This window comes from Eucyclogobius newberryi, unplaced genomic scaffold (genome assembly GCF_026437365.1).
Source record: "Eucyclogobius newberryi isolate DKJ021-1_F unplaced genomic scaffold, fEucNew1.0.hap1 SCAF_11, whole genome shotgun sequence".
Classification (NCBI taxonomy): Eukaryota; Metazoa; Chordata; class Actinopteri; order Gobiiformes; family Gobiidae; genus Eucyclogobius; species Eucyclogobius newberryi.
In genome coordinates, this window is record NW_027315735.1 from 32,207,271 (window position 1) to 32,234,576 (window position 27,306).

The 27,306-nt window shown below is 42.3% G+C and overlaps 2 protein-coding genes and 1 pseudogene across 14 annotated transcripts in view; all 3 read left to right on the forward strand.

Annotated features, from left to right (window-relative positions):
* Positions 1 to 27,306, forward strand: part of LOC140354724 (NACHT, LRR and PYD domains-containing protein 3-like) — a 334,575-nt gene that overhangs the window by 151,111 nt on the left and 156,158 nt on the right. For 4 of the 13 annotated variants that reach the window (XM_072439920.1, XM_072439931.1, XM_072439933.1 and 1 more), the window contains exons 1-2: positions 19,665 to 19,764; positions 20,417 to 20,520. The exons of 1 other annotated variant lie outside the window; for it this stretch is intronic. In XM_072439920.1, the coding sequence (XP_072296021.1) occupies positions 20,423 to 20,520 (98 nt within the window). In that variant the 5' untranslated portion in view covers positions 19,665 to 19,764; positions 20,417 to 20,422. Of the gene's footprint in view, positions 1 to 19,664; positions 19,765 to 20,416; positions 20,521 to 24,059; positions 24,143 to 27,306 lie in introns of those variants that run through there. 8 more of the 13 variants (XM_072439919.1, XM_072439930.1, XM_072439924.1 and 5 more) reach the window with 5 other exon arrangements.
* Positions 2,955 to 5,563, forward strand: LOC140346423 (E3 ubiquitin-protein ligase TRIM35-like; annotated as a pseudogene).
* Positions 4,756 to 16,426, forward strand: lmcd1 (LIM and cysteine-rich domains 1). The gene is made up of 8 exons (XM_072439986.1): positions 4,756 to 4,892; positions 5,557 to 5,610; positions 10,952 to 11,019; positions 11,848 to 12,097; positions 12,895 to 13,044; positions 13,708 to 13,908; positions 14,109 to 14,324; positions 15,788 to 16,426. Exons 2-8 carry the CDS (start codon positions 5,590 to 5,592, stop codon positions 15,902 to 15,904), a joined length of 1,023 nt encoding a protein of 340 aa, XP_072296087.1. The 5' UTR covers positions 4,756 to 4,892; positions 5,557 to 5,589; the 3' UTR covers positions 15,905 to 16,426.

Sequence of the window (27,306 nt, forward strand, 5' to 3'; positions counted from 1 at the left end):
TGCGTAATGAAGGAGAGGGCAAAGGGTTAATGCTATGTCCACGCTCGTATCAATTTCACTTCATGGCAAGATTGTTTTGTACATGTTTCCAGCTCCGTTTGTCTTCCAACTAAATAAGTAAAAAGGTCCTGTACCTGATGATGAACCATAATGGAAGAACAGGGTTTAATCCGCTTCACTAACTCACAGATGGGTTAATACTCGAATTATTCTGAATCTCTTTGTGTTTTCCTTTTCCATCATGTTTATTTCCACCTGTTTTGATTATGTTGTTTCATACGCACACGTTTGAGTGAGACGGTGTGCACATTATTAGGTTTTGGAGAACAATCTAAACTGTTCCAAAGTGTCAAATATGACGTGACCTCATGTGTTCAACTGGACTGTCCTGAGTGTGGACATGGCAAACTGTTTACAGAAATGGACAGTGTCATTTGTGTCTAAAATGCACTATAACCTTTATGCTGGGTGGTCTGCTACCTGCTTGTTTCCATGGAGACGTTACCTGGATTCCACACTATGGCATTAAAGGTTTATTCAATCACAGATGTTTTATTGCTAAGAAACCTCAGTCTCACTGCGAGCAGCGTTGCCTCTCCACAGACCTGACCGGTAACTTTGCCTTGTGGCGTCTGCTTGTTTTCATGGAGATAAACTCGTTTAATGCCCTAGTGTGGAACTTTCTATGCAATGCAATAACATCTCAGTGGAGGTGGCAGGCCAGAAAAGTTGCATAGTAGATCTTTAACTTTTAAGGTCCCATATCATGCTAAATTGGCTTTTCAGAGCTTTTAACCTTCTTCCAGTGCTATTGGTGCCTCACATCTGCCCAAAGTGTTTTTTTTTTTATTGATTCCTGCAGTTTTTAGCTAGAGAACAGTCTCTATCCCTCTCCTCGGATGAGCAAACGAACAGGGACTACCCGTGCGTAACTCGCAGCACGCTGTTTCAGCCCCTCCTCCAGGAAGCACTCGACCTGTAACACGCCCCCCTCCCACCCGCTCAAGAGGAACTATTTAGGCACAGTTGGCTTCAAATGTTACTACTTTTGTTCCATAGCTGCTGCTGCTGCTGGCATGAGCCGCTGTGACTTGCTCATCTCCACGCTGAGACTACGTCACGGGGTGGGCGGGGGGGAGATGGATCGCTCTTCGAAAGTGTGGGGGGCCAATCTCAAACCAAGCTGTGTGCATTTCCGGGTTTTGTACAACACTTATCAAATATACCCTCAGAGTAGACTATAAAACAGGAAATTATATAAATATAGAAATTATATCAATATAGCATGATATGGGACCTTAAATATTTGTGTTCTGGAAATGTTTGAATTTTAATCCGAGTGATTTCCTGTTTTAGAAATCGGCAAACGCAAAACATAAATGCTGAACTTTATTTTCTGATTTCATTTTTATTTTGAATAATGCCACAACTTAACACATTTGTGCCGACAGTATCAGGATTTTGTTGTCAATTCCGGGCATTGCTCAGAAGTATCTCTGTCATACTGAGCTAATTATAAGATAAGATAACCTTTATTTGTCCCACGATGGGGAAAGTCCATTGTTGCAACACAGATTAGGTACAAAAGTAAATAATAAAAAAACATTACAGAGAGATTAACCTTAAACCAGGGCAAGAGTTTCAACAGTTTGAAGACAGAAAACTGGCCTTTTTCCTGCTCATTTTTAACCCTGTGTTTTTAATGTTGTGATCGGTGAGTTTAAGCACCACGGCTTTTGTCCATTTGTGTCAACGGTTTATGGGTTAGATTTGTGCTGTTTTTTATGCATTTTAACACTGAAGTTTATATTGACTTGGTCTCTGCCTTAAACTGAATCAAATGACAAATGTTTCTCTGCTGCAGTTCTGACTGACAATGAGAGTATACAATAAAACTGCACTGAAAATACCCTCCTGTGTTTTGAGCTTTCTCCAGACTCCTCCCACATCCAAGGACTTTCATGAACTGGTGCTGAAAATTCATGTGGGATTGTTTTTTGTCTGTAAAGCACTTTGTTTGAATTGATTCATTCTTTACAGAGGCTACATTTGCTTCCCCCGTAATCAGGAACACGTTTATTAGGCCTATTTTATTATTTTTATTTCATGTTACAGTTGCTGCTGGAAAACAAACGGTTTAAATAGCAACCTTGGCGGACAGGGCATGCACAGAAGAAGAAGACGACGAGCGAGTGTTTTATACTCATAAGCGCCACCTACTGGACTTAAATTTGTGGCAAAAAACAATTCTGCCACATAACTTTTCTCATTTCTTCAGTGTTTGGCTTTAGTTGACATGTGAAATTCGTCACCAAACCATTTTTCTCTTCAACATCTGTTCCAACACTTTTTGGGTCATTCACGGTTCAAGGATACTTTAGTGTAGGCTTTTTACTTGTAGTTTTGCAGTAAGATTCAATATGAAGAACCACAGACATTACACATGGAACTACAGTTTTAATGAATCTTTTTGTAAATCTTGACCTGTTGCCAATGAAATTGCTAATAATCTGTGAAGGAGGATCTGTTTTTTCCCCGGCAAAGTCCTCTTGATGGTGGCTCACTTTCTTTTTAATCAGTGGTACACAGCGACCTCTCAGGGGAAGTTCGGTTGGTCTTGATCAATTCTGGCTCTTGTTTTTTTTCTCAGAAAATGTCCCTCATCCAGTTCCCAGGGTGTTTGCCTAATGCCTTTATGTAGGAGGTCTTAACCTCGTGCACATTCATTGTAATACACAAACGTTATCACTGTTCGGGGGCTTTTTCAAGCGATCAGGACCTCTGTGTATGGAATACAATCAGCTCTATTAAGGCCCCAGAATACCATCATTCGGTTTAACATCTCGACTATATACACAGTAAGTAATAACATTGATGCTCATTCTTGATTACTGGTATAATTCTTGCCTTTGTGAAACTTAGGGTTTTGTCTCTGTGTTTTCAGTTTGTACAAAATGGCAACGCGGACAGAGGAAGAGCTGTGCTGTCCAGTCTGTCATGACATCTAGAGAGACCCTGTGCTCCTGAGCTGCTGCCACAGCTTCTGCAGAGTCTGTGTGGAGCATTGGTGGAAAAGCTCTGAGACAAAGCATTGTCCCCTGTGTAAGAGAGGCACTCTAAAGACCTGGCCGTAAACCTGGCCCTCGAGGAGTGTGTGTGAGGCCTTCCCGCAGCAGTGGGTCCTGGCCAGTGAGTGTGGTTTCCACAGAGAGGAACTCAAACTCTTCTGTGTGCAGCAGCTGCTGTGTGTGGACACTCTGGACACACCATCAAGCCCATCGAGAAGGTGGCTCCAGGCGTCAAGGAACAGCTCCAACAAACTGCAGCCGCTAAAGATGTTGAAGCTCAGGCCCGGCTTACAGAGAAGCAGATCCAGGATCAGTTTAAGAAGCTTCATCAGTTTCTCGAAGAGGAAGAGCAGGCTCGGCTCAGAGCTCTGAGGGAGGAAGAGTAGCAGAAGAGGAGGAGCCTGGAGGACAAGCTCTGGGCTGTGAGCGGAGAGATGGAGGCGCTGGCAGAGACCATCACAGCCACAGAGAAGCTGACGGAAGCTGCTGATGTCTCCTTTCTGCTGCAGTGCAGGGCTGCAGTGCAGAGAGTGCAGCGCTGCCCCCTGCTGGAGGTACCACAGATGGGACCAGGAGCTCTGACAGACCAGGCCAAACATCTGGGGAACCTGGCCTTCAACATCTGGAGGAACATGAAAGACCTGGTCCAGTTCTACCCTGTTGTTCTGGATCCAAACTTAGCTCATCCAGACCTCACTCTGTCAGAAGATCTGACCAGTTTGGCATCTGGAGAGAGACAAAAGCTTCCAGAAAATCCAGAGAGGTTTGAAGCGTGTCCCCTGGTCTTGTTGGGATCAGAAGGATTCAGCTCAGGGACTCACCACTAAGATGTGGAGGTCTCTGGGGACTGGTCTGTTGGTGTAGAGCATGAGCATGTTCAGAGGAAGCAGCGTGTAGAAAGAGAAGCTTGTGACGTAGATTATGAAGCAAGAAAGAACTACTGAGCCTTCTGTCCCACAGGTGAAGTTGTGCCTCTGTCAGTGAAGAATCTGGACATGATCAGAGTGGAGCTGGACTTTATCAAAGGAACACTGAGGTTTTTAGATTTCAACACAAAGTTACACACCTTCACTCACTTTATGACCCTTCTGAAGATTTTACCCCTCAACTGTGCTCTCTCAAAGAGAAAAATATATTCCATCTGTAAATAAAATCCATCTGGATGTCCTCAAGAGACATCACATATTCTCCATCTGGATCAAGAAGATAGTGTCTTACCAAACAAACATGTCCAGCTGAGGATGTACATCAGACATTAAGCAAGTGAAAGAGGTCAGATATCTATAGGCTTAATTCTGGACTCCAATTTATGTATTTTTGTAAAGTATTTATAAAGTCGTAATAAGTCTAGACAAGTGCATATATAGAACACAAGTCTTACACAAAGTAATTCAAAATGCTTCATATAGTAAAACATTTAAAAAATCACAACACACATAAAAACAAACATTATGAATTATTTATTAAATATAAATTGACTTAAAATGAGAACAATAATAACTCTTTTTATCAAACATTTAGCCAGAACCCAGCCCTCCTATTTTCTTTAAGCTCTTCTCCCCAGACTGTGAAGAAAGAGGAGAGGGAGGGGGAGGACACACCGCTGGGATTGGCCGACAGAGCATGGGGCGGGACTTGGAGGCTGCCTGTGATTGGCTGGTGGCTGGGACTCTCTCCAGCTGTGAGCCTTTGTCTGGGCTGAGGTGCAAGAGGCAACGGGCACAGGAATCCAGGTGCTGGTCTGGACTGCCCCGGGCCAAAAACCACAGAGGAAGACCGAGTGAGCTCAGCACCGCAGCAGAGAAGAGGAAACGCTCTGGAAAAGTAAGTTTGGGTCATAACTTTGTCACTAACTCGAGTCCAAGTTTGCAAAAAAGTACTGCTGCATTGTGTACAGGAATGTCAGGAAGAAGACATGGTTAAGGCTTGGTACAGACCTGGTACAGACCTGGTACAGACCTGGTACAGACCTGGTTTAGACCTGTTTACTGTTGATCCAGTGCTAATTTATCCGTTAGTCCAGGTTTAGTTCCAGTTTGACCTGGTTTAGTCCTTCAGACCTGGTTAAAACCTTGTTACATCCTGATTTGGTCCTGGTTTGTCCTAAAGGTTTATTCCTTCTTAAGAAAATCTGATTTCTGTCCTGCTTTTGACCCGTAAGAGATAGTTTAGTTCAGTTTTGCACAGCGTTAGACGTGGTTAGTCCGACTTGAGGTTTCGTCTTGATTTTCCCTTTTGAGATGTCTAAATAATACAGAACGTACAGTGGTATTCTGCGCAATATTACATTGATTATAAGCTTAGTTTGGTCCCAGTAAAGACACCTATTCCTTCCAAATATCATCCCTGATTTAATTTAAGTTTAATCTACTCCCTGTTTATACATTGTTTATTACTCTTGAATTACTCTTTCAATTAGACTCTTTTTTAGTATTGTATTGCATTATTTTATTTTGTATGTATTTGTAAAATTCTTTTCTCTCTTTAGGCGTTAACTTTAAACAAGGAAGAGCTTTTGAACATGAGCGCATCAAAGCAAAAGGTAAAACAGTGTTTTTTTTTTATTTCACCCTGGTTTGGACCCAGTTTAGTCCTGGTCCAGTCCTGCTTCAGTCCTGGTTTTGTCACAGTCCAGCCACCGCGCCGCGGCTCTGCAGCCATGGCCTTTTTTTTTAATAGATGATAGATTTCTGGTTCAGTCTTTGTCTAGACTCCAGCTCTGGTTTGGACCCATCTTAGTCCAAAAGTCCTGTTTTAGTCCTGGTTTACTTCTGGTTTACTTCTCACACTTTGAATCAATATGGTTCTAATTCAGACCCAAATTAGTTGTGATTAAGTCTAGATGTAGCTCAAGTTTAGTCCTGATTCAGTCTTGGTTTGTTACTGGTGAAGTACTGGTTTGTTACTGGTATAATGCTGCTTGTGTAATAGTTAGACCACACTATGGTTCCTGAAGTGGTTTAGACCTATTTTAGTCCTGTTCAGTCCTGGTTTGGACCTGGTTTAGTCCTGGTCTGTGCCTCTTGTGGTCCCAGATGTATTGTGTCCAGACTGCATTGTGCTGCATCTATATTTAGAGTGTTTAATCAGAGGAAACACAGAGAGATAAGCCCTGCCCAGTCCTGTTTATGATCTGTCTTTGTCAGCGCCTGGGGTCCAAACTCACTTCACACCAAGGGCCAAACATGTTAAAGGTGCACTATGTCACTTTACCGGTCAGATCTGTAGAGAGGCAAGCCCACTAGCGGTGAGAAAGTGCATTTTCAAGGTGATTTTGAGCAATAGAAACCTCTGTAATTGAATTAATGCAAGAGCTGAATCATCACATTGGAAACGAGCAAGTGGCCGACCCTCCAGCAGGAAAACTACATTGTGCACCTTTAAAATTAATCACACTAGCTATTTTTAGCCCGTGATTGGCTTTGTGTAAAATATTTTGGACTGGTTTCTATATTTTTAAGTTACTTTTTATTTTTTTGCAAGGCTTGACATAATAATGAATTTGAAGTGAAGTGTCTTGCTCAAGGACACGACAACAATTATTTGCTGGCCATAGCTGCTGTCAAATATCTAACTGTATGGTGTTTTTTGGGGGTTTAAGACATATACTCTGAGATTCTCTCCCATTTCCTGGACTTGGAAGTGTTCCTGCCACCAGCACTTTTACTAATACTCTACTGCTACTGCTACAACTATTACAACTCCTACAAATCACAGGTCGCTGAACCCTGCCCTTGTTTGGCCCTGTTTGGACGGCGCAGCTTTGACGAGTCCACGGAGTTGTTTTGGTGACAGACACGGGCCTAATCCTCGTTGTTATTTATGTTCGGAGGCGACAGGTGAAAGGGCTCCGCGGGGATCAGGGCGTCTAACTACAGACCTCTGACACCGTCGGAACAAAAGAAGACCGCGTCAACAACAATAAACATAGAGACAGCAGGGACGGACACAAGCTCGCGGCGATGTCATTTAAGATGGACTAAAACTGCATTTGCTAGCGTACCGTTCCTGCTTGTCTCCATGCTAGAATGTTTCACCGTATGGCATTAAAATTGCCTTTCTCCGTGGTATTTTTAAGCAATGCAAACATGTGCAAGCAGAAAAGTTACACACTGCACCGTCAAACCTTGTATGAACTATGGAGACTGTGTAGGAGTTGGTGGTTTGCGTTACATTTCCCCCTCTTCATCCTGTTGTGTCCCTGGGCAAGACACGTCACCCTCCTTACTCTTGTGAACAGGTGTTTGAAGTGCATTTGACAGATACAAGTACAAGTAAAGTAGTTTAGTGGTGCTAAAAGTCCGAACGTTGTAATGTCATCTGCACAACCTCGGTATAAATCTTCTGTGAGTGGGCTGTCAGCGGCGTACATTTGAGCTGGTGTCAAGCCCACGGAGACAAACCGACTCTGCTCAGCTGGTCCTGTTTTCCTGTCGTCGTCGCCGAATCCTCCACGCTCTTATGATAACGACGTACTTGGCCCGCGACTTCAGCGGCGGGCGATGAGCCTCGAACACCGGCCAAAGGTCACTTGAGACTTCATGCACAAGTTAGCGTTGTCGTGTAATGAGCGCTTGCCCACCAGCTGTGAGGTTGCCAGTTCAGTCGCTTGCCCGTGTCGTGTCCCACTTTACCCAGCAAACGTCGACAAGCAGAGCAACTCCGCAACCTCTTGTATCTTCTAAACCTGTGTAAAAGATTAAACATAACTTAAACGCACACAAATTCACACCACACTCGCAAGCTGTCATGCTGTAATCTGTAATCGGTTACACAGTTACAATAATAAGAATAAAACATAACAGAATAGGAACTTAAACATTTTGCAGATAACATAAAGTCAGGGAGGCTATTCCAGTTGTGAGGGGCCTTAAACTGAAAAGCAGATTTCCCTAGTTCCTTTCTAACTCCAGGATCTGTAAAGAAGGGATGGTTAGTGTGGTGTAACTTATATGAAGAGCTGTAAGGTGCAAGATACTGTTTAAGGTTATGTGGGGTAACAACAATGAAGTGAAGCCAATGATATAGTGCAAACATTTCACAGTGGTGTGTTCTGTTGGCGAGTGAAGGCTGTAGACGTTTGATGTACAATGTCTGGTTAATCTAAGATGAGGAGTAATTACTGCGAAACCCTACTCTTCCTAACAGATGCTCTGTATTTGTAAAGTTGTATAAATGCATCTATAATGTGTCATGGACGTTACTTATTTGACACTTTTACAGCTCAATTTCATAGACTACTGCAAAGCTAAATAAGAAAAGGTTCTCCATGCATGCAAAGTAAAAAAGTTCCAATGATCATTTACAGAACTATGAGTGGATATAGTGATGATGTAATGGTGAGTCGAACAGGGCGTGTAAAGGGCTTCAGGCTGCTGCAGACACGAGGAGAGCTTCAGTCTCATGAGAAATGAGAGAAACAAACAATGAGCTCATCTCTGCACGCCATGACATCACCGCGTAACGTCACTCCTGGGTACGGTCCAACGAGAGGCCCAGGCAGGACCCATGCCGGACCCAGGCAGGACCCAGGCAGGACCCAGGCAAGACCCAAGCAAGACCCAGACAAGACCCAGACAAGACCCAGACAAGACCCAGGCAAGACCCAGGCAAGACCCAGGCAAGACCCAGACAAGACCCAGACAAGACCCAGCCAAGACCCAGACAGGACCCAGACAGGACCCAGGCAAGACCCAGGCCGGACCCAGGCCGGACCCAGGCCGGACCCAGGCCAGACCCAGGCCAGACCCAGGCCAGACCCAGGCCAGACCAAGGCCAGACCCAAGCAAGACCCAGACAGGACCCAGACAGGACCCAGGCAAGACCCAGGCCGGACCCAGGCCAGACCCAGGCCAGACCAAGGCCAGACCCAAGCAAGACCCAGGCAAGACCCAGGCAAGACCCAGGCAAGACCCAGGCCAGACCCAGGCCAGACCCAGGCCAGACCCAAGCCAGACCCAGGCCAGACCAAGGCAAGACCCAGGCAAGACCCAGGCAAGACCCAGACAAGACCCAGACAAGACCCAGCCAAGACTCAGACAGGACCCAGACAGGACCCAGGCCGGACCCAGGCCAGACCCAGGCCAGACCCAAGCAAGACCCAGGCCAGACCCAGGCCAGACCCAGGCCAGACCAAGGCAAGACCCAAGCAAGACCCAGGCCAGACCAAGGCAAGACCCAAGCAAGACCCAGGCAAGACCCAGACAAGACCCAGGCCAGACCAAGGCAAGACCCAAGCAAGACCCAGGCAAGACCCAGGCAAGACCCAGGCCAGACCAAGGCAAGACCCAAGCAAGACCCAGGCCAGACCAAGGCAAGACCCAAGCAAGACCCAGGCCAGACCCAGAGAAAGCTGAAGTTGAAGTGAACACACAAACGTTCTGCATAATTTTTATGCAAATGTGGTCAGTTTGAGACCCGTTAAGGATTATTCGATTAGCTGACAGCTTTTTTCTTTTTTTACATATCTTTTCTTTTTTTCAATTAAAAAAAGAAAAAGAAACACAACAGAACAACAAATCTAAATAAATACACAAACAGACATAAACTAAGCATCAAAAGAAACAAAATCATGGCACATTCAAATTATAATAATAGTCCCAATTAGTCCAGTTTGAATGTAATTTTTTTTTAAACATTTGTCTGAAGTTATTATGTCAGTCCAGTCGTATTTGGCCAATGATTCCAAGTAGTACATAGTAAACAACAGGGGGGGACCAAGCACAGCCCTGGCTCACCCCTCTTTCTAAAGAGGTCTGTCAAGTGACCATATGTTTTAGTCTTAATGTAGGGCCATCGCAAAGAACCTCAATATTTTGTATTATGAAATCATCAATATTAAATGTGTTCAGTACTTTAAATAAATAAGTCCAGCTAACAGAATCAAAAGCTTTTCCAGGGTCCAGACTTATTATTACAGCTTTGTTTTGTTGTTATAGTGTATGGTTCATTATGTGTAAAGATGATCTTATTTTATCTTGTGTTTGTTCTTAAATCCTGTCTAATCATTGTGAATTAAATTTGGGAGTATTTATTCCATTCTTTTGGACATATGAACGACATATATGCCACATTCAGAATGGAGATTGGTCTCTATGAGGCACAGTCAAGTCGTCGACAGGTTTTTCAATAATAGATTAGTTTCGACTAATCAATTACCTCGTACAGCCCCAGTGGAAAGACTCACATTACAGTATTTACGTAGAATCTTTTGGGTATTTATACATTTTTGAGCAGATTTGTACTTGTAATTGAGTATAATTTTAGCATTTTAATTGTAATTAGTCACACATTCATACAACACAAGTCGTTCCAAAGCGGGGTTGTCTCACTGCTGCACCTGCTTCTCTCCACTCTCCACGCACGGATCGCCTGCTCCGATTGGATAGAGCGCAGAGAATGAACGTCAATTGCTGTTTCAAATAACACAAGTCAGTTTACAGTTCAAACAATTCCTTTTTTTATTAGACAGGAAAGGTGAGGGAGATGAGAGAGAAGGGAGGACGTGCAGTACATTGTCGGAGTCGGGATTCGAACTCACGACACGATTCCATCTCAGTAAATCACAGAAAATGCCCCAGACGTGCCTCGGACGTTGCTTCTTTTCTTTTCTGACATTTTGATGCTGGTTTTTGTCCTTGAAGAGCAGCTGGAGAACACTGCCAGCCTCCTCTCATCTTAAACAATGTCCTTTTTCAGGATTTGTCTCAAATATTGATCCAAAATGCTACTAGAATGTTGTTAAAAAGTCTATTTTAGCTATGTATCTGTACTTTTACTTGAATACAAAGTTGCGGTACCCTTTCTTTCCTCCGCTCTTGCCGACGTGACAAACTGTGAATGAATTGCCCCTCACTCATTCATCTGTGTTGGTGGTTTGGCAGACGCTGGCGGCCGGGGCCTGTCTGCCCTGCGAGGGGAACTGCTCCGGGTTCCTGCCACATTCCTGGAGGTAACTCTCATCCCACAAACTCCACAAGAATCCACCTCAGAGAACTATTTGACTGTATTTGTGCAAATGGGTTTAGTCTCCGAAAACAGGATCTTACGCGGCGCAAAGGAATGTCTAAAGAGATTGAAAATAAGTTGTTTTCCATTTTTTAATATCTTGTGAGAGGATCCAGTGAGGTACGAAAATCTAAACTTAACAGGTAAAAACATACAACTGGACTAAAAACACACACACACACACACACACACACATACACATACACGCGCACACACACACACACACACACACACACACGTACACTTTTTACTCTATATGACACAAAGTATATGTATATTTTTTAGATTTACTGTTCCAAGAGAAGAATTGAGAAAATGCTAAAATGGAAACTTTTTTTTAAAATAAATCAAAAAGTCAGCTTTGAATAAAACGTTTTACCTGGATAAACATCCCTTGATGTGTTTAAAAGAACGGCATTTATGAATTTTATTTCACATTTTCTAAAGATCTCTAAACCTGCTGTGATACGAGGTAAACATGTTCAAATCAACCCTAACCCCAATCGACAAGAAGACCTAAAACACGTGAAAACCATACAATAAATGCAAGTTTAGTCCAACTTTACCTGAATTCACCCAAGGCTTTTAAACAAAAGTGTCACAAATATGACTAATAAAGTATATTAAGTCTACTCTTTCCCTACAAGTTTATTTTGACATTATAGAAGTACTTGTTGAAAGAAATAATTGTGGTTTCAAACAATAAAAGCACAGGCCCCATGCTGTTCTTTTAAATCCTCTTTCCATTTGATTGAGTCATGCTCCTCCCCAGAAAGGCGTGCACTTCCTGTGGCTGCAGCGCCGTTGATCACGTGACCGCTGAGGAGGAGGAGGACCAGCGAATGGGCCGCCTGCTTTCGGACACGCCCTGCGCTCACATGACGCAGAAGGTGAAAGGGGGCGGCGGCTTGAGGCTCTACAAACGCAACCGTCTGATCGTCACCAACCCCCACGTGTCCCGCAAAGACCCCAGCTTCAGCACCACGGCCTATCAATGGGCCCCCAGCACCACACACAAACTGGTGAGAAGATCCTGCTACTGCCACTCGTAACGCCGCTGTCGAGGACGAATCAGGCCCAGGCGTTGTAAAGAGAGGAAGAAAACGTGTATTTACCATCAGCACATGACCCGTTTGTGGAATCGTCCATTCAAGACTGGCTTTGCTTCCGTTGAGTAATAAATAACATTTATTTGATTTTGTCGATCACAAAGATGGAGCTGGAGCTGTAGTGGTGCAATCAGCTTCTACTGCAGTTACCATCGCCTCCTCCGATCTTTACCACTCATTCACGCTCACAACAGATTCATACTAGGCAATGTGTGTGAAGTGTCTTGCCTAAGGGCACAACAACGGTTTTCTCTAGAGCCCCACAAATCATACAGCTCATACCACCACTACTACTACTACTGATACAACTAGAACTGTTACTCAAGAAGACGAACTGTTGCTTAAGTAAAAGGACAGATACAAGAGCAAAAAGATCCAGATATTTGGAAAGTACTTTCTACTTTTCAGGCCAGTTAAGAATGTAATGGAGTAGAAAGTACAGATTCCTGCTTTTAATGCAGTTAAGTAAAAGTAAAAAGTATCCAGTATAAAATGACTTTGGTAACCTCCAGATGTTTAAATATACATTTACTTTTGTATTTTGTTATATTGCACCTATGCTGCTCCTGCTGCTGATGTACTGCTTTTCCATCTGTTGCTGTACTACTGCTGCTAGTACTGCTCTGACACTGAGCCCCAGCACACACACTCACACTTGACCTGTCCTTTATTGCAACTGGTCAAATTCATGACACAGATTGCTTTTTTAGGCGATGCAGTTTATGGAGCTCCTCCCTCAGCAGTGTCGTCCCATATGTGGCACACAGGGGGCACTAGAGAGAAGCAGGCAGTTACAGACACAGCTTCCTGTTTACGACCAGGACCCAATGAAGTGCTGCGGCCTCTCCTCCGAAGACCAGGTCAGTTTAATATGTAATATTATATTTACTTAAAGGAGACATGTTATGACCTTTTAATGTTGTTACAACAATGTTTTCTCCTCATTAGTTTATTCAAAGTTGTATTTTGATTGATTCCTGCACGTTTGAGTTATTCCTGTTTTGTCCTGCAACTGAGGCTCAAGCTCAGACAATTCCTGTTTCACCTACCCCCTATCCCTGCCCACATCCCTGAACTTTGTGATTATTTGAAAAGATAAGACTCTGAGTGACACATGTAGAGCTCTATAATGTTACGTAATCACATTTCAAACATATAAACATGTAAATGACAATCTGCTCCTTCTGGACATTTCTGTCTTCAGATCTCGTTCATCACAATTGTGTGCTTACAGCTGCTCAGGGGCAAGCTAGGTTTGTTCATCTCCCTTTTGTAATTCCCTCTGCTGCCAGTAGATGGAGCTCTAACTCAATTCCGGAAGTAAAAACTCCTGATTGATTTAAAATAATGTGTTCCTTTGTAGACAAGTTGTAAACATGAGATGCCAAAACTGCACAAGAGCATGTTTATATAAGCCACAATACAAATAATTCATCATTTTTGTTCTTCAGACCATTTTTTAAATTATGTTTTGTTTTCCTTCCTACATTTGCCTGATAATTGCATTGTTTTTTCCCCCACAGATCTGTTCCATGCTGCTGTTTGTGAAGCACTACAAACAGGAAGTGTTGGGAGTGGGAGAAGTGGCGTTACCTGGAGAAGGCGGGGCTCTGAGGGAGGCAGCCAATCAGAGAGCAGCGAAAGAGCACGAAACAACCAATGAAAGCCCCGCAAAAGAACCCGAGCACATTACATCCACATCCACCAACGGGACAGAAGAATATGTAAGAACTAAACCAGGACTTAAGTTACTCTGGATGTTGGTGGAATCTTTTATCTTTAAAAAAAAACAACAACAACACTTTAACAGGACCAAACTATCACTCGAGAATCAAGTCTATTCCTTAATATCGACATTGAGTTTGACAGTTTAGACCGCGAAAACACTTACTACAAAAACTCTTTCTCTTTTTCCCTCCCTCAGCTCTGCTCGGGCTGCCTGGGCGCGGTCAACAAGGACTCCCCGGTGGTCTTCGCCCAGAGGGAGGGTTACGACGCACTGTGGCACCCCTCCTGCTTCGTCTGCTCCGTGTGCGGCCTGCTACTGGTCGATCTGGTTTACTTCTGGACCAATCAGAGGCTGTTCTGTGGGCGCCACTTCTGTGAGAGTCAGAGGCCCCGTTGCCAGGGCTGTGACGAGGTTTGTGTGGCATTGCAGGGGCACAAATAATTCTAATAATTCTTTACGCTCATGTACAGAAAAATGGATGAAGTAGATGAGGCCTTGAAGACCACATCGTTTTTGTGCTTTTTATTTTTCATGGATAGAGGTGCTAATACCAGAGTAGACATCATTCCTTAACCTATTATTAATTAAATATTGATGGAGCAGAAAAATATTACTTTTAATATGCTGTTTTGTTGTAAAATATAAACTTGAATGGCAAGGTCATCTGTAGATTTACTTTGTTTGAAATTATACTACCGTGTAATTAAATTAAATGGGGAGAACGCAACTGATTTTAAGCTAGGGTTGGGATGTGAAGCGTGATTGAGGTCGGGACCATACCGTGAGGAGGGGCGACTGCTGGTATTGACAGAGCTCATTTATTTCACTATCGAAAAAACGGTTAAGTTACTGAACAGATTCTTTTGATCATTACACACCTGTCATGGCACATATGTTGTAAATGCATTGTAAAGTGTGGTTTCTCACGGTGTTGGTCGAGGTGGTTGTGCAGCGGAAGAAGTTGTGTTTTAAAAGGTGTTTATTGACAGAAACAGCATCAATACAACAGACAAGCCGACATTTGCCTGGGAGTTCCTCTGTCGAATTTGGAGTCACCTCAATCCTAGTTTTACATCAGTCTTTATAGTTAGTACCAACCTAACACAAAAGGCAGAGCCCCCCTTTGACCTCTCCTAATGTTGACCAGATGTTCAGGCTCTAAGAGTATCAGGATACCGGTAGAAAAACAAATTCCTTCAGGACAGATACCTCAAAAGATACCTTGATAAATAACCAAAGACTAGTCCAAAATCTATTTCAGTCCATGTTTGCCTGTCCCGGTGCATAGACATTGTAGGCCACTTCTTTTCCCAAATCCTCGCAGAGCAAAGTGGTACAACTAAGAAGCAAAATGAGTACTTTTTAGTTAAAATTTCATTATAATTTATGCAACTCTGCGGTAATACGGTAAATGCAATGCTTAAAACGAACTCTGCACGCACTGAACAATCAAACTCGGTTCATCTTTGCCCCAAAACCTGTCTCTTGTTCCAGTCTGCAGCAGGTCAAAAGAACTGATTAGGTGCAAACGGGGGGCTAAGAGGCGTCTAGTAATAGTAGTAGCACAAAATCTGGTCTGACTGTGGTTGTTTAGCGCATGCATGTAACCGTAGTGACCGTTACACGCAGCAGAAATACGACTGCACTCCGACTTCTCGTGTTATTGGAATGTCCAGGCACCTACATTGAAACATCGCTTTCAACTGGATTCCCACGTGTCTGAGATGTGGCGGCTTCATGTTAAAAAAGCTCAAAAAAAGCAGCTTCAGCACATGAATAATGGGTGGACCGTGAAGAGCAAAGAAAGTTGTTCTTCTTCTCTGGCCCTCGGCGTGGCGGTGTGTTCATGTGTGTCGTTCTCTGTTTCGTTGCAGTTGATCTTCAGCGAGTCGTACCACACAGAGAGCGGCGGCCGAGCCTGGCACAAAGAGCACTTCTGCTGCTGGAGATGTGGACAGAGCCTGGCCCAGAGCTGCCCTCACTCCACTTAGGCCCATCACCAAAATGACACACTCTTTTCCCAGACTTGTATGGGAATTATGCAGGACTTAACTCGACCTAAGCATGTACACGCAAAAAAGGTATGTAGTAATAATGAAGTGCCCAGACCAGGCTGAATGAAGGGTTCAAAAGAGCAATACATTTTAGTTTAAGGTATTTATTACAGCGGATGTTCTCTTAAATATCAAATGAATTTAGACTTCCAATGGCACGGAATATACAACTTGAAATGAATATTGAGCAACTTATATGAGGTAATAAATGGGTCTAAAATGTTTTAATCGTGCATTATTATTGCTAGTGAAGGTTCTGATTTGTTCAGTTTTCTGGGACTCTTTGCTTAACTGCATGTATTTAAATAACAAATACTAAAAAGAACTACATTTCTTTAAAAATCTCCTTACACAGACCTACTACAAAACTGTGTCTAACCTCACTGACCAGCTCTAAATCAGGACTCATGAGCTTGTAAATACTCCCAAATGTATGTATTGCCATCATTTATACTTCTATATTTTTCTTTGCAGTCCAATGCTGTGAAAATAATTTAGATTTTTAAATTATGTTAAACATAGCTTTTTTGTTTTGATTAAAAAGTAGTTTAATAAAGTCAAATATTTAAAGAACATTGTGTTATTATGAACTTAAGCTGCTATAAATTCAATTAAAATAAATAATTACATAATAAAATAAAGACTTTGTCTCATTACTTTTTGAACTGTTTGAAATTGTGTAATGTAAAACAAAGTATCTTTCATACTTTTTAAGTATATTACAAAATAAGTTTAAATTGTTCCAGAAAAATGAAGTGACTGAATTTGCGTGATGTAGTTTTTTGTAGAACATTATAAGCAGTAGTACACAATCTTACTGGTTTAAAAACAACATGCAGTTGATATAAAACATATTTACGCTAATTAACGACCCTGATGTTGTTGGATCAGGGGAACAAAAGGGAAATCTCACTGGATACTGGCAAAAAATAAAGAAATTATCAACTGAAAAACACTGGTCTTTCCTTCTCAATCTGGACTTTCTGAGGCCTGATCTGCAGCTTTTTGAGTCGACCCCGACGCAAAAGCCACACTCTTCACAGACAAATGGCTTCTCTCCGGTGTGGATCCCACGGTGCTCTGTGAGGTCTGATGAACATCTAAGATTTTACAGCAGTGTTCACATGTATGGCTTTTCTCCAGAGTGGAATCGTTAGTAACATCTGCAAGTGGAAGACTGCTCAAACTCGTTCCCACACTGGTCACAGCTGAATGTTTTTTCTCCTGTGTGTGCATTCAGAATCAGTAAATGGAGAGCTCCTTTGATGTTTTAAAAACCTTCTCACACTGGTCACATCGGTACGACCTCGCTGGTGTTTTGAGAGCTGCCCTTTAGTCCTAAATGTTCCACACTGGTCACATTCAAAAAGCCTCTCTCCAGTGGATCCTCTTATGTTCTTTGAGAGAATCCTTTTGTCCAAACCTCTGACCACAAACAATCACAGCTGTAAGGGTTTTCTCCAGTGTGGGTCCTGATGTGCATTTTGAGATATGCAGCTCTTGAAAAACTGTTCCCTCACTGGTCAAACTCGTATGGTCTTTCTCCTAAAGAGAAAGTTCTGTAGTGTATTTTGATACTGGAAGCATTGGGCCATGTCTTTCCACACTGGTCGTAGGTGAGCTGCCATCCGTTTGTGTCACTGCACATTTATATTAAGAGAATAAAAGCCAAAATTAAACAAAACATTTTACTTAGAGGGATGCAGATGAAGCTGAAGACATAAAATATGACAATGTATCAGGAAAAGATGGAAGGAAGAAAGAAGGGAAAAGAAATGAGAGGGGGAAATGAAGACAAAAGCTACAAAATGTACACCTTCTCACTGAAACAGGCCGTATCAGTTACAAATGTCTTTAGTGAGTCAGGGACATTTTTAGAGTTCATGTCTTTTACATTTCTTATTTTTTCAGTTGAGGCGGTGACCGTCTCAGAAGAGACATATCAAATCTATGGCTACATAAATTGAATAGTGGGGCATAGTTAAAAAATTAGCAGCTGGAATATCCATCTATCTTCTTCCTCTTATCCAGGGCTGGGTCGTGGGGGCAGCAGACTCCCAGATGTCCCTCACCCCAGACACTTCCTCCAGCTCCCCCAGGGAGGCACCCAGGAGGCATCCAGAACAGATCTCAACATGGAGGAGCAGCGGCTCAACTCCAAGCTCCTCCCGTGTGATTGAGCTCCTCACTCTATCTCTAAGGGATTGCCCAGCCACTGTGGAGGAAATTCATTTCGACCACATGTATCTGCTCAGCTGGAATTATCAATGTATTAACCACTCCTGCCTGAGTGACCTTTTCAACAATAGATGCAAGCGAAATATGTTCATAGAGGGGAAATAAAGTTAGTCAAACCAAAGAATTTATCAGTTAAAACATTAAACTTAACTCGTTATAACATGAAAAGGTTTTGTAACTTATTACTTTCTTGTTCTGACAAAAAAAACTGAAAATGTTTTTACGTTTCACTGACAGTTCTTCCTTTCCATACATACAGCCAATAAAAGTTCTAAATGATATGGGTTGGGTTGATATGCATCTAACAAACATATTTTAGATTTTTTCCCAATCCTCACAAATTATTGATTGTAAAATATGTTAAAATCACATTTCAGATCATGTCGCTGTTACATTAGATATAACCACACAAACTCTGGTTTGTAAATGTTGATTGCAGTAACAGAGTTGTGTTCTCTGACAACATTTTTAATATTTAAGACAAGAACTATCCACATTTCTCTAAATCAATGATGACAAATTAGAGGGATGAACACAATCCATCCCAGAAAAGAAGTATTTTTTAGAAAGTTACAAAAGAAAATGCATTTCCAACAAAGTAAAAACATAGTAATAAACATGTTCCTCTGTTTTCTCCAGAACTCTTGTTATTTTGGAATGAGGACTCTCCAGGGCTGCGTCCTTTCCCTGCTTTTGTTTTCAATGGTAATTGAACCTGGAGCTGAGGCAATAAGAACTCATCATCACATCCATGTATTAACAGTGAAAAACAAATTTATTTCTTTGTTTGTCTGCGATATTCACGTTGATTCACATACATTTATGAACTCCTCCAGTCCTTGGACGTTTGCCCGGCCAACCTTAAATTTGGTGAAAATCATCTTGAGGAGTGGAGCATCAAAATTATTATGTTTCTATCTTTGCCAGACTATAATCTTTATTTTGTTATATATTTAAATTATGAATTCGATTGAACATTAAGGTCATTTATGTAATATTTTCTCAATTATGAACCAATAATTTAAACTTAAATACAAACATTGTATTTAAAAATAAAAAATCAAAGGTAATAAATCTGCTTTAACTTTGGAGCCTTTTTTTCTCTTTTTGTGCTGAATTTCCCAACATTCCTCTGATTGGAGATGAGAGCTGTAGATTTGTGAACTTTGAACTGCTGCTTTTCAACCAATCCAGCTTCTGTTTTCTTTCCCTGATCTCCGTCTCTCCACTTTTTGCCTCTGTAAAACTCAAAGTGTCGCAAATGTTTCTAAAGTTGCAGCAGGTTGTTCAAGGTCAGTATCAGGAAAGAGACTTTTAACACCAGCCACCAGGGGTCGCCAAAGGACAGAGTCAAAAGCCTCTGGGCGTCTCACTGTGATCACGTGACTCACCTGTGGCTGAAGTGAAAGTTTAAAGTCCTTTTCAAACGACGCCATCAAGTTGACTCCAGCAGCTCAAGTCTTAACTCGCTCCTGATTTAAAGCTCTAACTAAACCCGGCTCAACGAGGTCCTTTTCAGAACCAAACCAAGTCCAGATCAGGACTCCGGGCTCGTCCAGGTGACTTTCATTGTTCACATGTTCAGGATTTGTCTTGTGGCACTTTAGGCCTTCTCAGCTTTCACGAGGCCGCTCCCGTTTCTTCACACGCACTTTTTATTCATGTTGCTCAGGTTTGTTTGTGCTCTTTGTATTCTGTGTTTCCTTGTGATTTCTGTGTGAGTCACTACTTTTTCACACATATTATCACTTTTAATCAGTTTTTAATTGCGTCTTTTGATCAGTTTGGGCTTTTTTCTTCTGGGAAACAGTGAATGACAGAGACAAATATCAGTCTTTTGTGCTGTATTTTCTATAGTTTTGATGTTATTGTCATTATTGAGCTTTTATTAAAGGCTACAAGACCAGTTTAGCTTTACATATGGATTAAGACAAGTTAAAACATATAATAAATATTGTTATTATCATTTATAGCCTGTTATGTCACGCAGCAGGAAGTAAAAACACAATTCTATTATTTAGCCGTTTTAAATCAATATTATTACGGATTACAATGAACAAAATGTCAAATAAACTATGCAGGTTACAGTTAACTACTAAATACAAGGAGAAATAATGTGATTTCTTGTGTAAATGAGTTGTTGCTCATTGTAATAGTGGTTTAGATTGATATTATAGATGTGTGACTTTCCCTCTGCTCTGGTGGTTTCAGGAGAAGATGGACCCGTCCAGTCCTGGTTGTGATCCTGGTCCTGGTCTGAGCTCTGTGTGTCTGGAGACTGACCGCTCTAAAGACTGTGGGATTGACTCTACAAGGTTTGTCCTCTTGTCTTCAGTTTGGGAGGTGGGCCGCTGTGAGACACTGGGACAGGAAAACGTCTGCTCCCTTCACTGCATTTTGGACTTCAATTAGAAAGGATTTCAGTTTAGGTTCAAGTGAATGTATTTCTTCTGTACCAAGAGGACAGAGTGTGATAAAGTGACAAGAGAATAATAAAAGAAACACCAGTGACATGATTCCACTAGAGCTGAGCCATATGTGACTGAACGTGGCCAATCCAGTTACATGTCTACCCGGAGACATTTTGAGTTATTCACAGATTCTGAAAGTGTGAATTCAAAGCTTTCCAATGATGTCTCACTCATGTAGATCTGATAATATTTGAGTAAGTTGTGGTCATTTGAATGTAAACAACTCTCAAACCCATTCACTGAGAAAACGGCTTCCAAAGTTTCTCACCGGAGTGAGCCCAGAGTCACAGGGGGCGGGGCTCATTTGCATCTCATTGAGATAAGCCCTCCCCCCCGTCACACTGACACCACCTTCCCCCTACAGCTGTCACTGAAGACTCAAGAGGAGTGTTGTTATTGATGGTAACTGGACTTGAATCAGAATTAGAAGTTACTGTATTAAAATGGAAATACTTGGATTACAAAAGGCCCTCAATAGAATCAAAGAATCAGAATGAGAATAGGGTTCATTGCATTTGTCGATTAATATAATTCACAGGTGATTCAATGCACCAACAATGGTGCACTGAATGATTCAACACAAACAACAAAAGATAAGATAAGATAAGATAAGATAGCCTTTAATGTTACAACGCAGTAGATACAGGGGGAAAGGACAGTAACTTATAGGAAGTTTAAAAAACACTCTTAATAGAAGAACTCTTATAAACAGATGCCAGGGCCAGGTATACAAACTGCAACGGGTCCATGGCTTTGAATATATGAGATATGAGATAATAGATATGATATGTACACCACCAGAGTCCAATTACATCAGAGATCACATCCTCATCCTCTTCTTCGTCTGTGCACTCTTCTGTGCTGTGACTCTCGGCTCTTGGCATCAAAACAGGACATTTAAGAAATGGCTAACTATTTCACATAAAACACTCATTAACTATTTATTTTTTAACACAATGTGAGAGTTTCAATATAAATACCTGAAGTGCTGATAACTCTTGATCTTTGGAAGCCGTCTGAAGAAGGGACTCAGATGCTTCTGCCAGTCCAAGTTCTTGACAAACACTTTGCCATCCACCGTTCCAACAAGCTGTGGGATATTGAGGTGAGACTCAGGAGAGCTGTTTTCCACTACCTGATGACAAGGGCGACACTGTAAAAAAATGAGAACAGAAGAAACATATCTTAAGCAGAGAGCAGCACTGAAGTTTTGCCAGGCTAATGTTTACACATTACAGTAGTCAAATAATATAAACTAACCTCAGCTTCTGATGTGTGGGAGAAGCTGTTTCCACAGTGATCTGAAGCTTGATGTACAAACTGCAGGCTCACCTGAAAAACAGATGTTGCTTATGGTTAATTATACTCTAATCATTAAAACACGAAAATCACCAAAATAATGTTTTACACTTACCACGCTCCTTAGCAGACTTCACGTAGAGACAGGTCATGTCAGTCAGGGTGTCTTTGCCAATTCTGAAAAGGGGAAAAAAAGGATTAGGGTTAACAGTAATATGGGAATAACACGCTTCACAGATAACAGTTCACATTGTGACGTTAACGGTGTATTTAAGATGCAAAACGCGGAGATATTGGGACATCTGCCCTCGGCTAGCGATGCTAGCTAGCTCACTTGAGATAACACTGCTCGTAAAAGCAAAACACTTGCAGAACAGCACACCAAAACAAAAACATACACTCGAGTTTAAAAAAGTGATTAAAAGCGGGTGTTTTAGTCGCAAAGCTTACCTGGTTCAGCCGTCCTGTTGTCTCTCCCAACACCGTGCACAGAGAGACACACAGGAAGCTGATAATGGCCAGGCAAGCGCGTGATTGGTTCGAGTGACGCAGTGCGTGCGTGACGTGCAACGTACGTAAGCCACGTGACCAGAAGTGGTATCGGGAGTTGTAGTTTTTTTCTCTTCCCTCGCCGAAAAATAACCCGATAATATAGCAAAGTTTAGCTTACAACTTAGCTCCGAATAGCTGCGTTTAGCTCCAGGCTGTGGCGCTAACAGCCGGTTTAGCAGCACAAAACACACACAAAGCACGACCCACACAACCCACGGGCCAACCCACGCCGAAAAATAACCCGATAACATAGCAAAGTTTAGCTTACAACTTAGCTCCGAATAGCTGCGTTTAGCTCCGGGCCTAACAGCCGGTTTAGCACCATAAAAGAGACACAAAGCACGACCCACGGGTCAAGAAATACTACATAAGTATATAATTTGTACAGACAAAACGCCGAAAAATAACCCGATAACATAGCAAAGTTTAGCTTACAACTTAGCTCCGAATAGCTGCGTTTAGCTCCGGGCTGTGGGGGTAACAGCCGGTTTAGCACGATAAAACAGACACAAAGCACGACCCACACAACCCACGGGCCAACCCACGCCGAAAAATAACCCGATAACATGGTGATAACAGCAAGTAGTCACATTAAGCCCGTATTGCAGAGTGCACTGAAGCGACATGTTAGCTTAGCATTAGCTCCACCGGAGCAGACAAGTAAGATTCTAAAGTGATCACGAGACTGCCTTAAAACACAGCGTTAAAGCAATAATTTAGTAGTAAAGTAAAAGTGTACCTGAGTAAACAGTTCCGTTGCAATGTAGTCCAGGAAATGTAAGCTCTGAAGACTGTGCTCTGCAGACGGTCTGGAGTAATGAGAGGAAAACACAGGGCACGCAGAGCACGCAGCTGTAGCCATGCGGATCACAGCTGATTGGTGGAAAATGTAAACAACACGTTGGCTAGAAAAAGGTGACGCCCCCCAGGAGAGCAGGGAAAAGACCCGAAAACTCCACATTTTTAACAGCTTAATGTATACGTTTAAGACAACCAATAGTGTTATCTCAAGCACACAGGGGCTTATTCATAACTTCAACTAGCACATTCTGCAAAAAAATGAAAATCACAAATTTGGGGGAAAAAAAGTAAAATGCTGTTTTTCTCAGTTTCACCGAGGCCGACATGGTCCGACAATTGCGGTGGCGAGTCACATATGTCAAAGAGGTTTTCATGACTTTTTTATTACAAACACATGAAAATGTCTTGTAGTGTTCATTTTATAAACATAAAGAAGACAGACACTTAATCAGTGAAGACAAAAAACTGTATCATTTAATCTGAACTTTGCTCCACACTTTTACTGAGAGAGAACTGGCTTTAGACGCTCAGTTTTACATTCAGGACAAGCTCAACACCACAGCCTCTGCTGCAGCTGTTAGTTTAGTGTTGATCCTTTTGTTTTCTTCAGGAGGAAACTGGACAAACCTGGATCTAAAACCAGAAGTCTAAAATCTAGTCCTGGTCCTGGTCCTGGTCCTGGTCCTGGTCCTGCTCCTGCTCCTGCTCCTGCTCCTGCTCCTGGTCCTGCTCCTGGTCCTGGTCCCAGCTGTGAGTCTCTGAAGAGCGACAGGTCCAAAGATCTGGGCATCGACTTTAAAAGGTGTGTTTAGTAGTTGTGTCTCTGCTCCGCTGTAGCGGGCCCTGAATAGAGCCTCTGCTCCGCTGTAGCGGTAGTGGGCCCTGAATAGAGCCTCTGCTCCGCTGTAGCGGGCCCTGAATAGAGCCTCTGCTCCGCTGTAGCGGGCCCTGAATAGAGCCTCTGCTCCGCTGTAGCGGGCCCTGAATAGAGCCTCTGCTCCGCTGTAGCGGGCCCTGAATAGAGCCTCTGCTCCGCTGTAGCGGGCCCTGAATAGAGCCTCTGTTTCACTGCAGGTTTGTCCTCTTCAGTAACAGTTTGTGATGTGAGCTGCTGTGGTGAAGGAGTTTGGCTCTGGAGATTGTGCTCTTTCTGGAACTGTTGACATATTTAATTCATTCATTTTCTACCACTTGTTCCCGTTCGGGGAACACAGGGAGAACATGCAGACTCCCCCCAGAGAGATCATGTGACGTTGGGAATCAAACCCATGATCTCCGCCTTTACAACCGTATTTCATTTACTGCATATTTTTCCATCAGCAAAAAGACTCACAAATGTGATATTTCTTTACCTTTTTGGTTTATTTAGACCCAATTCTCATTTGTTCCTTTTAGTTCTTCCTTTTGTCTTAAAACTGACGGCTACATTTTTTACTTATTTTTTCATTTACAACAAGCTAAGACATGTGTGGTGTTTTAATTAAATCCATTTGTCATGGAATCAGACAATACACCGATGCTATTCCGTAACACATCGAGAACACAATTCAACTTAGAATATGAAACGACACAGAAACATCAGACATTTGTATGGCAAGCTTGGGAGAAAACGCCGGGACTGATCACGCAGGCTGTGGTACGCAGCCTGCGTGATCCTCCTGCGTCTCACCTCGTTTTTTCCCATGCTGGTTGGTTTTATTAGATATTCTGGAATAGGCGGGTCACATTTCTCATTGGTCAGCTTCACATCAAGGCACTTGTTTTACAGCTGGTATTTTTCCTAGAGATCAAGCCTTGGGTAAACATTACCCAAACTCCTCTGGGCTGTCACACCCCCTCCTGGGGCAAACATCCTTTGGCCCATCTTTACGACCCCTTCACAAATGCAGTTGGTCACACACCCGTTCTTCTCTTAGACTAATGGTGCAGATAAAATATCACTATTATGCAGATAAAATACATCACAGAAATATAATCATATATTCACATTTTATCACATTTCCCTCCTGTTTATCAAAGCATTGGTCACTGTCTCATATGCCAAACACATTACTCTTTTCAGTTTACAACATGTCTTTCATATTGTTGTTAAAATGACACTTTTACACACAAAAAGTGATGCACATTTCTCAACATATAACACACTCCTTTTCTCTCGGTCCACAACATGTGTACATGGCTATATTACTGTCCTAAATTTTGAGTCAGATTGGTCAATCTCTGTAATTTGACAAACAGACAATTTATACTGTCTATAATTTTGTGCGGTGTGATGGGAAATATAGAAGTACAAGCGCAAAGCCCTTAAACCCGCTGCTCTCTGGTCAGTCAGTTTGACTCGTCAGGGACCTCTCTGGACACCCCAATAGAATCAAATTCGTAGTATCAGGTGCTACTGGGACCAGATCGTCCACTAACCTCTCGACCTTGACCCTGCGGTATGGTTCTGGGGGATGCTGGTCTTTGTTATGACCATGGCTGGCCACAAAAGGGATACATAGGCACAACGTCCCACAAGTGTCCCCACACCACCATACGTCCTCGCTTGGTTTCTTAAGAGACCTTCTTCCGCTGCTCGCTTCGGTCACACCTATGACACATATGAACTGGTACATTTCCTATCTCAATTCATAATCTCATTAACATTGCATGTAGTTATGTTGTAGCAGATAAAAAAGAACACTCTTAATTAGTAAACGCCAGTGGCTGTGTAATATGCCATTGTGTTTCTTCAGCTACTGTCATGTCAATTATACATTATGCAGTATACATTTCATAACCTTTCAAGTTGATCACTTATTTTCTTCCCTTTATTTTCTATTTACCGGTATACACAGTTGTGTATGTTGATCGATTGTCCCGATTGTCCCGATTGCATAATACAGGTGTTCAGCACCCATATTATCGTCATCGCTGTGATGATGATAACTGTTGATTCTTTTAGCAGAGTATGGTACTCTGCGCACCGTAGCCTCTGGCTCTCGTTCATCGTAGCAGAGTATAGTACTTTGCGTACTGTAGAATCTGTCTCCTCATCCATTGTAGCAAAGTATCGTACTCTACCGTAGACTCTGGACAAAACTCATACAAACGAAGTCCTGCGTCTTGTAGATTGCTTATGGATCTGGTGCTGTGTTGTCTGCTGCACCCATGATCTCATCCTCCCCTGGTGAGGACGACACGGTGTGGCTCCGTCCACTTTGCTCGTCCACTTGGCTCGTCTCTGTAAACACCACATCTCCAACACGTTCTCTGCTGCGGTGATAAACAAAGTCTTTTCGACAGTTCTGTGTATTTCAAACAGTTTTCTTGTTTACAATTTTTTTTTAGTTATTTGTTTACACGTATATCCCTCCATTTTATAAATGGCCTTGCCCATTTCTCAAACTTCTACATTTAAACAAAATCCAATAATCCAGATAGTTTACAACGTTCACTAATCAAGGATGTAATCAAGGAAGAGATGGAATTGCGTCTGTCACTCCAACTCCGCAATGTCACCTCTTGACCTTTCACAGTTCAGTGGTCACATCCCTGGCTGAGCCCCCCCCTCAAAGGCGCCGGGCCCATGTGTCTGTGTCTGTAATCCGACACTGCCAAACCTATCTGTTTTACCACCATTTGTTTCAAACTCTAAATGTTTCAAACTCTAAATGTTTCAAACTCTAAATGTTTCAAACTCTAAATGTTTCAAACTCTAAATCTTTCAAACTCTAAATCTTTCAAACTCTAAATGTTTCACGTGTGCGCGCGTATGTGTGTATGTGTGTATGTGGGTGTGTGTGTGTGTGTGTGTGTGATTCAAATACATCAAATAATAATAATTATCCCAATAATTCCCCGTTGAGCTGGCCATAAGGGTCAGTTCACAACTTTGAATATTAACATCAAATTTCACATCTCCTCTGCGGGTGTGGCCTGAATAAAGTCACACATCTAATGTAATATGTGCTAATGTTCTATATGTGCTTCAGGTGA